Source organism: Arvicanthis niloticus, chromosome 23, assembly GCF_011762505.2.
Source record: "Arvicanthis niloticus isolate mArvNil1 chromosome 23, mArvNil1.pat.X, whole genome shotgun sequence".
Lineage (NCBI taxonomy): Eukaryota > Metazoa > Chordata > Mammalia > Rodentia > Muridae > Arvicanthis > Arvicanthis niloticus.
Genome location: NC_133430.1, coordinates 26,893,048 through 26,909,364, shown reverse-complemented (window position 1 = coordinate 26,909,364; position 16,317 = coordinate 26,893,048). Strand labels below are relative to the sequence as shown.

General features: G+C 37.8%; 1 protein-coding gene across 50 annotated transcripts in view; it reads left to right on the top strand.

Annotated features, from left to right (window-relative positions):
• The window catches only part of Nrxn3 (neurexin 3), a 1,548,305-nt gene extending 1,539,337 nt beyond the window's left edge, over nt 1–8,968 (top strand). For 25 of the 50 annotated variants that reach the window (XM_076921537.1, XM_076921535.1, XM_076921530.1 and 22 more), the window contains one exon: nt 6,168–8,968. In XM_076921537.1, the coding sequence (XP_076777652.1) occupies nt 6,168–6,469 (302 nt within the window). In that variant the 3' untranslated portion in view covers nt 6,470–8,968. Of the gene's footprint in view, nt 1–5,543 lie in introns of all 50 variants that reach the window. The other 25 variants (XR_013106667.1, XR_013106666.1, XR_013106665.1 and 22 more) reach the window with 2 other exon arrangements.
• The last annotated feature ends 7,349 nt before the right edge of the window (nt 8,969–16,317 follow it).

Below are 16,317 nucleotides of genomic sequence, written 5' to 3'. Positions count from 1 at the left end.
GGAAAAGCTCAGCTTTGTCAAAATAAATGTATATTCCCAATTTTAAGATGCTAATATTAAAGAATACAGATAGTTTTTATTCTAAACCAAAGGAAAAGTCCAGAGATGGCATAAAACATTAGAATTTTGATGTATTCCAGGTTTAATATCTTTCTGCCTGTTAGTATTCAACTTGACTGTGTGAATACTTTTCTAACCTTACAGACAGGGTTGATTATTATATAGTTTTTATAAAGGAGAAGTATACTATTAGTTATTATATCATTCCTAAGAAATACATCCTCTGCCCCCTCACCTCATATGAAGGTAACTACACAAATACATGAATACATTTATGTCCTCTTGGATCAGTTGACCTAGAGGATTGGTTCTAGGTACCTCTCTGATACCAACATTTGTATGTGTTTAAGTCCTTGGGAGACACGCTTCTGAGCACACTTGTAAGGGATTATTTTAATTAGGTTAACTGAGATAGGAAGACTCATCCACTGTGAGTGACATTATTTCCCAAGGCAGGATCTTGAACTATATAAAGATAAGAGAGCAAAACTGAACACAAGCATTCCTTGTTAGTGATTCCAGATGCAATGGGACCAGCTCCCTGAAGCTCCCACCTGCTGTGATGTGCCTCTGGTAGGGACTGTAACCTTGAACTCTGAGCCAAAATGAACTTTTCCTCCTTCAAAGTGCTTTTGTCAGAATACTTTATCACAGCAACAGGGAAAAAAAAACTAAGATAATCTCTTAAACCAAATATCATAGTCGGCTAGGGATATTTGTTTATGACTATTATTTTGGCTACTTGGAAAGCAAAGGCTCTTGCTTGAGCCCAGAAGTTGAGAGCAGTTTGGACAACAAACATATCTAGATCCGATGTCCAAAATAAACCAAAGAGGCATAGAACCTGTGCATATAGCTTTCCTTGGTCTTTAAGTATTCTCTGTATTAGTTAAAATAGCAAATGCAATGTGCATCCTGTGCAAAGTTGTTAGACTGCATGTATTTTAAGGTTAATGATAGGAAAAAATGATCTGCACATGTTCAAGGCAGACACTGTGGGGGAAGAGCATTTCTATCTGCAGTCCCTTGAATCCTTGATACAATAAATCAATAATATGGAAGGTTGAATACATGCTGTAGTCATCTCAATTCTTAAAGACAAAAGTTTGTATTAAAACTGATTACAGAGCTATGGGGATAGGTCAGTGCCGACAAGGGACCGTTTTGCTTCATGACTATGAGAATCCAAATTCAGATCCCAAACACCTACATAAGCTGGATCAGGTGCCATATGTATACTTGTAATCCCAGTACCACCAAGAACAGAGACAGGAGGATCTCTGTGGTATGCTGGTTGCCAGCCTAACAGAGGAACATAAGCTCCAGTTTCAGGGACTCTGTGTCAGAGAAATACAGCAGTTAGGGAAGACATCTGCAGTGGTGTGCAGGTGCTCATACCCCTTTATACACATGAATATGTACTGCATACAACAATCACACACACACACACACACACACACACATCCAGATACATGCACACATCTATTAAACAAATAAGTAAGTAAGAAAGTAAGTAAGTAATTCAATACTTAAAAGTAATTATACACTCTAACTCATGTACCTATTCCAGGCAGTTCTCATGTCTACAGCCACCTGAAAGCTTTTACATATTCTGCTATAATTCCCATTTGCAATAATGGTCCTCCCATGCCATGCAGCTTCATTTCAAACTCCAGGAAGCCCTAATTCCTGGCAGTGCCAAGACAGAAAATTATAAAAAGCTTCTACAATTTCAGAAAGAAGAGACCAGCAAAATTTGGCCTCAGACTTTCTTGGCAGAGGGCATTGTTTATAATGTCTTATCACTGCAACACCAGGATAAAACAAAATGTTGAAGAAGAGGAAAGATAGATCTGAAAGATTTTCGGATCTTACTTAGGATATGATATTCATCGTTTTGTTTTGTTTTTAAGATAAACTGCTCTCAGCTCACTTTGGAATTCAGCAGCCCCTTAAAAACCACCAGTTAGAAAGCCCTAAAGCCATATATCTATGCTATTTGGATTTTTACTTTGTTTTCAAATCAGAGATACCTGCTGGACTTTTGAATGAGAAAAGAATAGCAAAGGGAAATGGCCTGATTCAACTGTAAGCTGAACGAGTTTTGTAGATATTTTTAAAACTACACTGTGAGGCTTGAGCAAGAATTGTAAAGAGAAAACAAAACAAAACCAAAAAAAAAAAAAAAAAAAAAAAAAAAACCCAAAAAACCAAAAAAAAGTCAAATTTAAGTCTCCAGGTGTTTCAGGTAGTATATTAAAATAGCAAGCAAATGCCCTCTAGTAACCATGAATATGGTGATCTTTATCTTTCTTGAAGGTCAAGGAGTTAGGATTTATATTTAAATGAGTTGCTTCTCAACCAGCCACATAGTCTTCCTTTTCAACATTGTCTCCTCCTATGTTTAAGAGGCATGTTTCTGTTATAGCCATAAGGAACACACAGCTCAGTTTTTATGCTGGTAATGAAGTCATATGCTGAACGTTTTTTGTTTCCCTGTTAACCAGGATTAAAGGGATCCTAAGATTTGCAAGACCGCTGCAGGTCAAAAGCATTCGGTTCCCAAGCCCGACAACCTGAGTTCTGTGTCCTCAGACCACACAAAACTTCAGAGTTGGTGTCCTCTATTTTACTTTCTGCACACCTTCAATTGAAGATTGGACAGGAGAGTCACCTAAAGGCTTGAAGACCTGTCGGCCTAGAGCACATACAGCAGCCAAAAAGAAGGGACTCTGCCACAAAAATGCAGAAATACAGCACCAGCTCTGAAAATTGTCCTCTGACTACAACACAAAGCCTATAACACATGTGTGCCTCTCTCTCTCTCTCTCTCTCTCTCTCTCTCTCTCTCTCTCTCTCTCTCTCTCTCTCTCTCTCACACACACACACACACACACACACACACACATACACACACACACACCACAGAGGCAAAGAGAGAAGACACACTATTTGATTGAAAATAACACCCAGTTTTGTTCTCTCCTGGAAAGTAAAGTTGTACTCACTTCTTCCTCATGGCTGCGAGCTTCCATCCAAACACTGCCCTCTACCCAGATCACCTTAAATACAGCACATACACACCTCTCCCTACCCTTACAAGTATAAGAAAAAAAAATAGTTTGTGCAAGGTTAGTTTTTAGGGCTAGCTTACCTTTAGGGAATTCAGCTCCAAATCCCATTTATAAAAACTAGCAAAAGTGTGTAAATTATGTATTAACTAAGTCGCAAGGTATATGAATTATATATGTTCACAATGTTAAAAAAAAAAAAAAAAAAAAAGGCAACACTGGCCCGGCAAAGCTCTGCAAACCTTGCAAAAATCGTTTTGCTCAACCAGTTCATACTCTGAGAGATAGAATAGAAACTCAAACTCAAGCTCAGACTACAGACTATCTTGAGATTCTCAGGAAGATACTTGCTTTACTTCCTTTCATAAAATTATCTGTTAGGTGGGAAATAATTATACAACTCTCTATTGTCCCTGCCCTTCTGAATGATTCACATAAATTATATGCACTTTTCCCTGACCAACTATCACTTGCTGGGTACCAAAATGGTTGGCTAGATAGGGAAGCAGCCAAAGGCTCTTGCTATGTTTGCTACCAGGCCCTCCTCTTAACATACCTGGAACCTGGACAGCACAGATGCAATATTCCTGAACCACAGGTGGTGTTTAAAGATACAAGCTGTGGGATGCCAAGTGGAACTGTTCTAAGAATGAATCTTTATAGGAAGAATCATGGAAGATTGTGTAAACTTAAAGACTTGATGCTCTGGTATGTCTCTGGAAATCTGCAGTATTGAACCTGCTGCAAAGCCCAGTCTGGCTTTGTTGCTGATAGAGAAGGAAGGTAGGCAGAGGCACATATACTAGCCATCCCATATCAGGAAAATAGCTACCAAAAGCAGCATACAAAAGAGCCTTGAGTCCAGCTCAGAAAGAGCCTTCGGATAGTATCGTATCATCATCTCAACTTTCTAACTGGAGAGTGAAATTATGCTACTCTGGGAATGTAGTTACATCACAGATACTGTTCCTGTAGAGAGAAACAGCCACACCATACAACCTACTAGTACCTTCCCTAATCTTCTAAATCCAGAGAGCCCTCTCCATTAAGCCCAGGGACTCCTCCTCATCTCAGAGACTGCTCTCCTCGAAAGTCAACAAAAATAGAGCATCTCCTTTGTTTGATGGGTTGCTTGTTGTTAGATATCCTGTCAGCTTCTCCATTACAGGAAGCCATAGTTACTAAAAGTTATTCTGCCTGAAAACTCTCTGAGCTCATCTCTCTACAGAATTTGAAAAGAATCTACAATTTAAAACACTTTTAGGTTATGAATTAGACCATATCTTTCTAGAATAAATGCAGTGACAGGACACAAGTGGTGACTTCTTGAAATCGCTCTGCTTCAATTAAAAAGAGATGCCACAGAGACTGTCTTGCTGACATGGAAGGAAAATGCCAGCTTATATTAAAAGAGCAACTTCCCTGGCAGAGTCTTTCTTGCATCTGTGACGTGCAAGACACCATGATTTTGTGAAGTATTCTTAAACTGCTTTTCCCCTGTTGCCCACGTGTTTAGTAATCATATAACAATGAAGCTTTCTGGGTAAACTAGTATGTAGTTTTTGCCACTCTAGTAAAGAATCACTGATTTCAAAATAAAGTTGACTTTGCTAAGTCAACTTTTTTCAACCTAAACGTGAGTTTCCAGCCAGTCATGGATATCTAATCTGGGTATTTTTAACATGGAGCTTCTAGCTCAGCATATATTTCATATAACATAAAAGCCTTGAATACACAAGACACATCTTATGCTAACGCAAGACAAGTTGTCATTTTAAGAGTCAAGGGACTTTCAAGAGATACATAGTCAAAATGCATCAGGATGAACATTTAGCCCTGCTGTTTGCTCCTGTCTCGTAGCTAATGGGAAATTAGGATAGCCCCAAGGCAGTACAGGAAGCTTTTTGAGTTCTTTAATCTTGATCTTAGTCTCAGTAAAATGGAAAATAGATCATCTCCGTGCTCCTGAGAACCAGTATATAGAAAACAAGAAAGCAATAAAGAAATGTTATATGCATGTTGATACGACCATAAATGAAGCTCACGGTGTATGTAACACACACATGAGGTCTTCTCAGTATTTCTAAGAGTATCACTGACCGAAAGTCATCATCTTGCCAGAAGATTCTGAAACCAGCCTGTTTGGATTCTGCCACTCGAAAATCACTTGAGAGTATCTTTAAAAATCTAAGGCTCTGATTTCAAGGTTCCGAATTTTGGGTAGGCAGATGCATATAACGAGCTCTATCTCAGCCCAGAATAATAAGGCAATAGCCAGAAATTACCCATATGCAGATGCAGCTCATTTTATAGTAGTCTCAGAAGCATAACCTCTGCCCTGCATTTATTAGAGTAACGATGAACTGTGTTTATGCCTATACTAATTATGTCTTTTTTTCTTTTCAATCCCAGGAGGTGAATTAGTTATTCCTCTTCTTGTAGAAGACCCTTTAGCTACCCCTCCTATTGCTACTCGTGTACCTTCCATTACACCCCCCCCTACCTTCCGCCCCCTCCTCACCATTATTGAGACCACCAAAGATTCCCTGTCCATGACCTCTGAGGCGGGGTTACCTTGCTTGTCGGACCAAGGCAGCGAAGGTTGTGATGATGATGGCTTGGTGATATCTGGGTATGGCTCAGGGGAAACCTTTGACTCTAACCTGCCCCCTACTGATGATGAAGATTTTTACACCACCTTCTCCTTGGTAACAGATAAGAGTCTTTCCACTTCAATCTTCGAAGGTGGCTACAAAGCACATGCGCCCAAGTGGGAATCCAATGACTTTAGACCTAACAAAGTCTCGGAAACTAGTAGAACTACAACCACCTCTTTGTCCCCTGAGCTGATCCGCTTCACAGCGTCCTCCTCGTCTGGGATGGTGCCCAAATTGCCAGCTGGCAAAATGAATAACCGTGATCTCAAACCCCAGCCTGATATAGTCTTGCTTCCGTTGCCCACTGCCTATGAGCTAGACAGCACCAAACTGAAGAGCCCACTAATTACTTCCCCCATGTTCCGTAATGTGCCCACAGCAAACCCCACGGAGCCAGGAATCAGACGGGTTCCGGGGGCCTCAGAGGTGATCCGGGAGTCCAGCAGTACAACAGGGATGGTCGTCGGCATTGTGGCTGCTGCCGCCCTCTGCATCTTGATCCTCCTGTACGCCATGTACAAGTACAGGAACAGGGACGAGGGGTCCTATCAAGTGGATGAGACGAGGAACTACATCAGCAACTCGGCCCAGAGCAACGGCACGCTCATGAAGGAGAAGCAAGCCAGCTCCAAGAGCGGCCATAAGAAACAGAAAAACAAGGACAAGGAGTATTATGTGTAAACATTACACCACCAGTCGTATGCGAATTTAAAACAATCATTTATATACACACATCTGAATACTTTGACAATGAGATTTAACTTGTTGGATGTGTTCTGTGAGATGGGGTATACCACGACTATGGTGGGAAAAACCATTTTTAAAAGGACACATACCATACGATGGTGTATCTCTCTCTGTAATGGTGAGCCTTGCTGCAAGGTTGTAGCCTTGGCCGGAAGACAGAAAATTGTCTCTGCCCTGCTGTATCATAAAGCACACACTTAGTGCCCTGGAGCAAGTCCATGACTCCACATGACCTTGGAAGCTTCCTTTTCTCCAGGACCTTTTGAAAGGGGTAGAAGACTATATGGCTTACTTGTTCCATAGCTCCAAGTGAGTCTGTAATGATGTTTGTGAATCTTGACTGTAACAATGTTGAGTTATTTTTTGTTTGTTTGTTTAATTATGTAAAAAAGCAAAAACAAAAAAAATGAGAAAAGAAAAAATGCTTAAAAAAAAAAAAAAAAAACCCCACAAACAAAACAGTACAAAAATAACCCCATCTGGTTCTGGCCAGTGTGCGTGTTACTTTCCAAGATCTGAGGGGAAAAATAGCTTTTGAGTTTTCATTTATCTTTTTTTTTTTTTTTTTGACAATGACTGCACATAAGAAGAGAAGGAAAAAATAATACTCAGAAAAAAAATATGAGACTCTTGCCATATGAACTCAAAATCTACCATGGCATTCACTCCATGTAGCAGGTTGTGCTGTCTCTAGAACCAATTGTTAGCTTCCTAATGTTTTGGTGAACCCATGTGGTGGATGATAATCCATTTGAAAAGCAGGTCCCCAAGATCTAATTCCAGTATTTGCCATTCAAACCTACAACAAATGGGTTTGGGGCTGGTGTTATCGGAGCTATTGGTTTCACTTAACTGTCCCTGTCCATCATCCCAAAATGTGTGAACGGGGAAACATAAGCCCCACAAATTAAAGCAGAGCCTTTCCAAGGGAAGGGAAGAAGGGAAAGGGGGTGGACTGGATCTGTGAACTGCATGTAAACAAAGAAAAAACAAAAACAAAAATGAAAAGACAATGCTAGCGCCTGTTTCAACAGACTGCAGGGGAGTTCCCAACTTGTAACGCAACCACAAATGGTCACACAAGCCACGTCATGGCCAAGTGTGAAAATCATAGTTATTTCCCCACCCCCCAATATGATAACAGTTTCCATATGGTTTAACTTTGTAGTCTGATGTGAGTAAATCCTTTCCATCTCCTCATGTCTCCCTTCGCCCATCTTTTTTTAAAGACAAATAAATAAATGAATAAAGCTGCTGTGACGACACACACAAAAAAGGAATTTAATAGTATAATATATATAAATAAATATATATATATACAGATATATTTATCATGGTATGTTTGATGGGATGACTGACACAGAAATCTGTTAAGGTCTTGAAGTGGAATGAGAATGTTATTTTAAAAGAAAAATAACAAAACAACAAAAAAGTTAACCTTAAAATGTGAAGAAAGTGTGAGTTTTCATTTTGTCACAGTTAACTGTGTCAAAGAGAATTTAAGCAACAAACAACAGAAACTTCTCAGATTTTGTTTACATATTTTACTACATTTTTGCTGGTATAATCCCTTAGTCGTGTATGTACATACCGCTTTAAGAACTGTTATTTCCTTTCTGTCTGTCTATTTGGTTTCTTGTCCATTCTCTTTCTGTCTTCTTTTTGTAAAAGAGGAAACAATGTACAGAGTAATAAAAAACTGGTTTCGTGGCCATAGCCATTCAAAAAAAGCAAGAAGATAAAACAAGACACATACTCACACCGAGGTGGAATGTGTCATCTGGAGGGGCAGGCATATACAATTTCTTTTGTACAGATGAAAACCAATCAGCTGTTTAGATTTAGAAATCTACTCTTGCTGGTCTTTGTAAGTTGCATGAATATTTGACTTTGAAAAAAAATATCTTAAAGACATGGGGCAGAAGGCGCAGTCTAAAACAACAGTAGCCTTTACTGATATATATGGAAAGCGGTGTTCCTCCTTATCTGAGATTTCAATGTGTTACGAGTTTTCCTTTTTTGTTGTTGTCATTAAAAAGACAGGACTGTAAAAGAATATCAAAGCACGATTTTAGATAAATGGCCCAGCCTATATGAAGTTGATTATATCTCGATGTCTGTGACAGATTGCTGTTCTTGGAGTCGTGAGATCTTGTGAACTTTCTCCTTTCTTTCTTTCCATTTTTTTAAAATCAGAGTAAAAACTCATTTGTTATATTCCTTTTAGTGTAAGTTAATATTTGGACAGTTTTACGGGAACTTGTGCATTCTGTAGGCAAGCTTTCATCGGATTCCTGTTGTGTTCTTTGCAGACCCTGAAAGAGATTTTTTTCATAATGTTGTGATGTTCCTGCTTTTTTCTTTTTTCCTTTTCTCTTTTATTTCCCATTTGCTTTTTCGTTCAAGGATATGCTTAGCAATAAAATGTTCTTCCCAAAACCCTGTGTGACGATTCATGTTTTTTTCCCTTAATGTTTGGTAAGAGACCAGGTAGACAGCTAAGTGTGTCATATTTTATTAAGAGTCCAGGAAGTTAGAACCATTTTCATGTGCTATAGGCTGTCCTGAACACATACTAATTTCAGAGTGATCCAAAGGCCATATTTATGAGATGAGTTAATCCTCAGTCTACCTGAGGTCTTTGTGTACAGATAAAAGTGATGGACAACGAAGAGGAGAAGCTGCATTCCAGAAAGGTAAGATGACAGAAGCATTGTATTCTGAAAAAATACTGCTGGAGGCTTTGCTATCAAAAGTGTTTGGTATCTTTAAGTGTTTTCCATAAGTCATAAACACTTTGAACATTACTCAAGAATTATATTTAGACATAACCTTAAACAGAAAGCTCTGGGTATCTTTTTAGCTAAGCTTGCCATCACAGTACAGAACAAAATAAAAAACCTCACTGAATTATAAAATGAAATTTGAATGAGCTTCTAGTCTTACTAGTTTCTTTCTAGAGTTTCCACCCACTAGCTTCTTCATCTACTCAGCTTAGCTTGTACTTTTCTCATAGTAGTGGAACTTTTGACACACACTTCATTTGTCAACTAGGTAGTTAATGACATTTTTCACCATGAATTTCAACTTTATATTTAGCTAAATAGCTGTCCTCTATCCAGTTGTAAAAGATGCCATTATGTGCTTTCAGGCTTTGTTAGTGGCATAGACATACTGTTGATTATCTTGTGAATGGGTTGAAATTGGGTTCATTGATGCCAAATTATATGGAGTTCTCTTTTATAGTTATTATCTCAGATAATTACTTAAAAATATCAATGCCTATGATATGCCAGTACTCTGTTGCTTTAATCTATGTAGTCTGTTTAATCTGTTTTAACTATGAAAGAACAGACCACAAATAGCTCAAGCAAAACTAGTCTAATACTTTTCAAATCATGTTAATAGTCACATTATGTTTACCTGGAAGTGAATGCACAACATGTGGACTCTAAGGTTAGGTGGAGATGGTTGATGTCCCAGAAGGACTACTGAGTACACGTGGCTTACTTTCACAGACTCTCTGAGATTTCCCTCCTGCAAAAAATAAATATAAATAGATAAATAAAAGGATTAAAACTCAGCGGCTTAATCATACAAGGTAGGATTTTTAGGTTTAAAACAATCACTTAAAATAATATAAAGATCTTTACCTTGTTTTCAACATAGAGAAGGTTCTTCATAGTAGCCTCTTTTATGTTGTTAATTGTGTCCTGCTCTCTATATAATAAATTCCCTCTCTCTTTGGATATTGTACATCACAAATGATACACAGTAAAATAATTGACTTAGTAATTATCAAACAATACAGCAAGTCATTTCAAAGCTTAATAAGTATAATTGAGAAGCATAGCCCCAACTACCAAACATTTACCATTGACATTCAGTGACATAATTGTGCCCAGTGTGATTTAAAGAAATGTCTAGAAGTCTGGTTTAATAAAATAAGGACATTATTTTGAAAAATGTTAAAGAATTTTACAGCTAAATCTTGCATTGAAATTTTCACACAGTAGCTTCCACCATAATTCCCTTGATGACTGCGGTGGAACTTGTTGGGAAACAATGCCCCAATGTCCATCCACAGAAACAATTTTCCATTGTCTTTCAATGACAAAGTTGACATTATCCCTTTCCAATAAGTTTAAATTTGGCCCTGGGTTTGGGAATAGGAAGGCCTAGTTCCAACACTGACCCTCAATACAGGCCAGGTCTTTGTCAATTGTGACACCTTGACTCTACTCTACTTTCTTGGAAAGCATAAAAGTATCACATACCTCATAGTGTTGTCAAATTACATGATCTAATGTGGATGTAATTTCTGAGCCAAATTCCTGGCCCGTAGTCCTGAACTAATAGTGGCTAATTATTAACAATCGGTTAAAAACAATCCGTTATTATTACAGCAAAGAAGAATCTAAAATTTCTTCTGAAAGTCTATAAATGTTACATATTGGAGATTGACAAAGCAATAGTTTTAGTCCATCACCTGAACTCACTACTTTCCTAATTTTACTATAATTAAAATTATGTATATTTTGTGAGTTTTTCATCCCTTTTTTAAGTCTTCCAACAGTCTTCCATACAGTTCTTTAAAAACCCAACTTTTAGCCAACTTCTGGGTGCATGTGCGATAAGCAAGGGTTATGTGGTAATACATTCTGAGCTTCAAAGGGCCATCTTTCTGATTCCAAACTTATATGCTAACTATTGCTCTAGAACAGTGGTTCTCAATCTCCCTTTAATACAGTTCCCGATGTTGTCATAATCCTTAGCCATAAAGTTATTTTGTTGTTACACTGTAATTGTAATTCAGATACTGTTATGAATTATAATGTAAAAATCTGATATGCAGGTGGTCTTAGGCAATCCCTGTTAAAGGCTTGTTCAATCCCCAAAGAAGTTGTGACCCATAGGTTGAGAACTGATGCCTTAGAGACTCCTTGAAATTCTAAATTAGGTCTCTTCTTGTGAACTCTCTAAAAATTACCACACACTATATACATCATGGACTATTTTGACATCCTTTTTTTTGACATGTATTCAATTCAACAAACATTTTTTGAATACGTTGTCCCTTGACAACCAATCTATTATGGCCTGTTATTACTTTGTTTCATTGAAAAGAGAAAGTAACAATTAGGATCTTAGTCCCTTTTTTTCTCATGCAGGTCTAGATACAATTTTAATCATGGAATTTGAACTTTCTCCAAAAATATCCAAATTCTGTATTTGATCCAGCAAAATCAAACTATTATACTGTGATCAGGTTGATAATTCATGTATTTATTGAATGCTTTATAAATAAATAGTGTGCCTGAAATTAAGGATGCTAAAACAGATGAATATAGCAAGAATGTCCAAATACGTACACTGTACTGAATACAAGTCAGCTGTCGAAAAGTACACAGTTCTTTGAGAATTCACAATACTTTACTTAAGAGAATAATTGTTGGGGGCCGACTTTTAGCAGAAAGCGGCTATCAGCTTTGCAGCCATCTTGAGCCATATACCCTGACATGAGACTTGGATTACAATAGCCTACAACAGCTGAGCACACTCTGATAATCTTGGTTTAGATACCTTGAGTGTGTGAGATTAAAGGTGTGTGAGATTAAAGGTGTGTGACTTAAGAGTATGACTTAGAAGTATAGAGAGCAGAGTTAGAGATAAGACCTAAGGGCATGATTAAAGGTGTAACTTAGAGGCGTGGCTTAGAAGTGAGACATATAAAAGGCAGAGACAGAACAGATCAGAATCAGACTACTGAGATCAGACGAATCAGACACATCAGACATTAGGTAGAATCTGCCCTCACCCTCGCTCTTGCTGAACCCCTACCCGCAGACCGGAGCGGCAGCTTGGGCCGGGATACAGTGGCCACCCAAACGTGGGTTGGCCCGGACCTCAACATTTTGCCTGGGCTGCGACGTTTTTTGGCCTCCCCAACGTGGGGCTAGTGTGGACCCCAACAAATAATGATGTAAAGAAAGGCCTTGAAGAATTAAAAATGGTTATAGGCTTGTTACAGGCTAATAAAAGCTCAAGTTTATAATTTCAATAGCACATCATAAAAATAATGACTAGTAAGTATTTAGAATCTTGTCAGTGGAAGGCAGGAGAGAAATGGCAGACAGGTATGGGAAGCTCTGGTCATGGGATAGTATGTCACTGGGTATAGAGGACATGAGCATGTTTGAACAAGGTCACAATTGATCTATCCTCAGTAAGCCTGAAGGATGAGAGGAGGAAGAACACTGGCAAGAAGAGAGCCTTATGGAACAGGGAAAAAGAGACATTAAGGAGAAGTTTCCATACTTTTGAGATCACAGAAGATAATAGAGATGGAAAGGCCACTTAGAAGCAGTGCTAAAAGTACCTTGAGAAATCTGCTGAGTTAATGAAGTGATTTTTAATTCTTTTATTCATATGTAAAAGAAAACTACACACACACACACACAAACAAACAAGCAAACAAAATGTTTATGTGTTTGTTTTTATACAGAGTTTTACTCTGTAGTCCTGGCTAGTACTTGATAGCCAGTACTTGTGGAAATTGGTTATATAGACCAGCCTAACCTCAAACAGAAGTCTGTCTGCCTTTGTCTCCCATGTTGTAGGATTGAAGTTATGTGCCACCATGCCTTATTTAAAGTAACTTTTAGGCATCAGTACCAAATCAGCTAGCATTACCTAGTAAGAATATTTGAATCTTTATAGCTTTATTGTGAAACAAGGTCGACATATGCCTTCATGATTGTATATACTGCAGAAAAAAGGGACTAGAGAGAAGGCTCAGTGGTTAAGAGCTTCTACTGCTTTTGCAGAGGACCCAAATTCAGTTCCCAGAGCCATGTCAGGCGTCTCACAAAGAGCTCTAATTCCAGCTCCAGGAGCTGATACTTCTGGCTTATATAGGTACATGACACACACACACACACACACACACACACGAACACACACTTAAAATTAAAAAATAATAAAAAAAAAATAAGCAAGCATAAAAGAAAATAAATATGAACTTTTTAAATAACTTAAATATAACTTAAATAACTTCTCTGAGGTCACATAGTTTAAAAAAGGAGATAGTGATGAGAAATCCAATCGTGTAATTCTTAATTGAGAACCCCTCCAATTATATAATGATTTCTCTAGAGAATTCATTCTCTATTTTCTCAGGAACATTTGAAAGGAAATCTCAGGGAAAGGGAGATAGGATGCTATCTGAACTCATCCGTCCATTCATTCATCTGCTCAAGCTGTTATGACAAAATACTATTGTCTGAGTTAAGAAACAGAAATTTCTCACAGTTCGAGAGACTGGGAGCCTCACGTAAATGTCTAAAAGATTCAGTTTTCTGACTTATAGACAGCCATCCCGTGGGTGTCCACATGGTCTTTATTGTCCCCATGAGCAATGAGAGAGAACGCCACCTAACTTCTTTTTACAAAGCTATTAATAAGATTGACTAGTGTCCTTTCCTGATGACCCTATATAAAGGTACAGTTACACTTGGAGTTAGGATTTGGATATATGAACTTGGTGTGGGGCAATTTTCAGTCTGTAGAAGATATATGTTAGGTATGTCTAAAACAAACTTCCAAAGGACTTGAGAGAGTGGCAAATAGAAGCAGCTCTAACATTGAAATAATAGCATGGGCCAGATCATAGAGTGAGCAAAACCACAAGAGACTGAACCACAACATAGGATAGAATCCTATGCGTAGGGGCCAGAACAGGAAAATATTAGGATAGTGTGAGAGTCAGGACATACAAAACAAGTCATCAAAGAAGCCCAGATCATTGAGGTATAGAAAATAAATAATGTGAGTCTCAAGCGGTCTTGAAATATTCTGTGTTTAGAAAAGTATGTTCTAGAATCACTATACCATGGTTTACATTGTGATGCCATAACTCTGGATAATTAGCTCACTAAAGGCTAATGTTTCAAGCCTGTAATTACATTATGCCAATCTTGTGGGGGTATTTTGGGAAAGATTAAATGAAATAATCCATGTAAATGCTTAGCATATCCCTCTTACATAATAAATCTTAATAAATATTATGCATTAAACAATATACAATTGTTCATGACACACGCAAAAACAAAACAAAACAAACAAACAAACAAACAAAAACCCACAAAAGCAACAGCTGCAGCTGTGTTATGCCAGCACTATAAATTTTAGTGAAACATATAGAAGTTGTGTTGAAGTTGAGTCTGGTATTTCCTAGCCTTATACTCCCAGAAATAGCCTCAGACTCAAAATATATTTACAAATACCTTGACCATATAGCTAGGCTCTTTTCTGGGTAAAATCATAAAGATAAGCCTTTTATTTTAATCTACATTCTGCCTTGTAGCTGGTTACCTGTGCTCAGACACCATGTCCCCATTCCCTTACATCTTCCTGGTTGATTCTCTTGCCCAAATCTCTCCTAGAATTCTCCTGCTCCCAGATGTTCCACCTATCATTTCCTGCCTAAGCCATAAGCTATATATAGGTTTTTTTGATTGACAGGTGACACATCCATATAATACACAAGATATTCTCTCTATGACTGGAGAGATTGTTCAATAGTTAAGAACTCTGGCTCAGTTCTAGAGATCACTGGCTATTTTTCCCAGAAGACCTGTGTTTGATTGCCAACACTTACTATTTGGCAGCTTACTACTGTCTGTTAACTGCAGTTCCAGAAAATTTGATGCCTTGTTCTGGCCTCCATGGGCATTGCACACACACAGGATACACAATACATTCAGTCAAAATAATCATACATACTCAGTAAAAGTAAAAGAAAAAATCATTTTTGAAAATATTTTATAAAAGCATTTTATGTTCTCCCTTTGCCATGAAGATATGCATTTCAATTATCTTTCATTAGTAAAAATTTCAGTGTTACTGACAATGTATTTTTCAGCTCTCACTTGGCTGAGTCCAAGAATTCTGCTTGTCTTGATCCTTTAACCCTCTAAATGAGGTCCAAGCTCTGGACCATCCTAGAGTAGCAGGTCAGTTAAACATTGAAAAGGCAAGACACCTTCAGGCAATTCTGCGCCTAACATTATCTGTATTTTGCTTTTAATTTAACATTGCCATGGACATTTTCAGATATTCACCAAATAAAAAGAAGAGTACAACAGAGCCCTGTTTACCCTCCATTTAGTTTCAGGAGTTCAATTATCTTATTTTCTTTGAAGTCACCATCCAATAGAAAACTATAGTTCAGTATTACTCATTGTTTTAAAAAAAAAATAGCAACAACAAAAGGGATCATTCATGGAATCACCTCTGGATCTCTGGGTCTTAGCCTTGATCTCTGTACTTTTGACTTTGTAAAGTTTTATGCTTTCAGATGGACAATTAAAAACACAATTCCATTTCTTTATCCAAGATCACACAAAACAGGAGATTAACTGCAAACTGGACTCTTCATCATTCAATGAGATTAACTGGAAACTGAAAAGGATATTCAGCAGGTCATGATTTGAATTGAAGTGTGCTCAATTGCCTTTTGAAATGAATGAAAAATTCATAGATCATAGATAGCTGCTGTGTCTTTTCCAAGATGTGGCATTGTGTGTTAGAATCTTCTTCAAAGAAATGGGTAAGAAGGAACGCTAATTCATACATGTAGAAATTAACAACTATTCACTTTACCCTTAGAAATACAGGCACCAATCTACTCCTATTTTTCAGTAGTTAAATCTAATGTATTTGTATTCAATATTAGTACACTGATTTATGCTAGATAACCATGGAGAAAGATTCACTAAGTA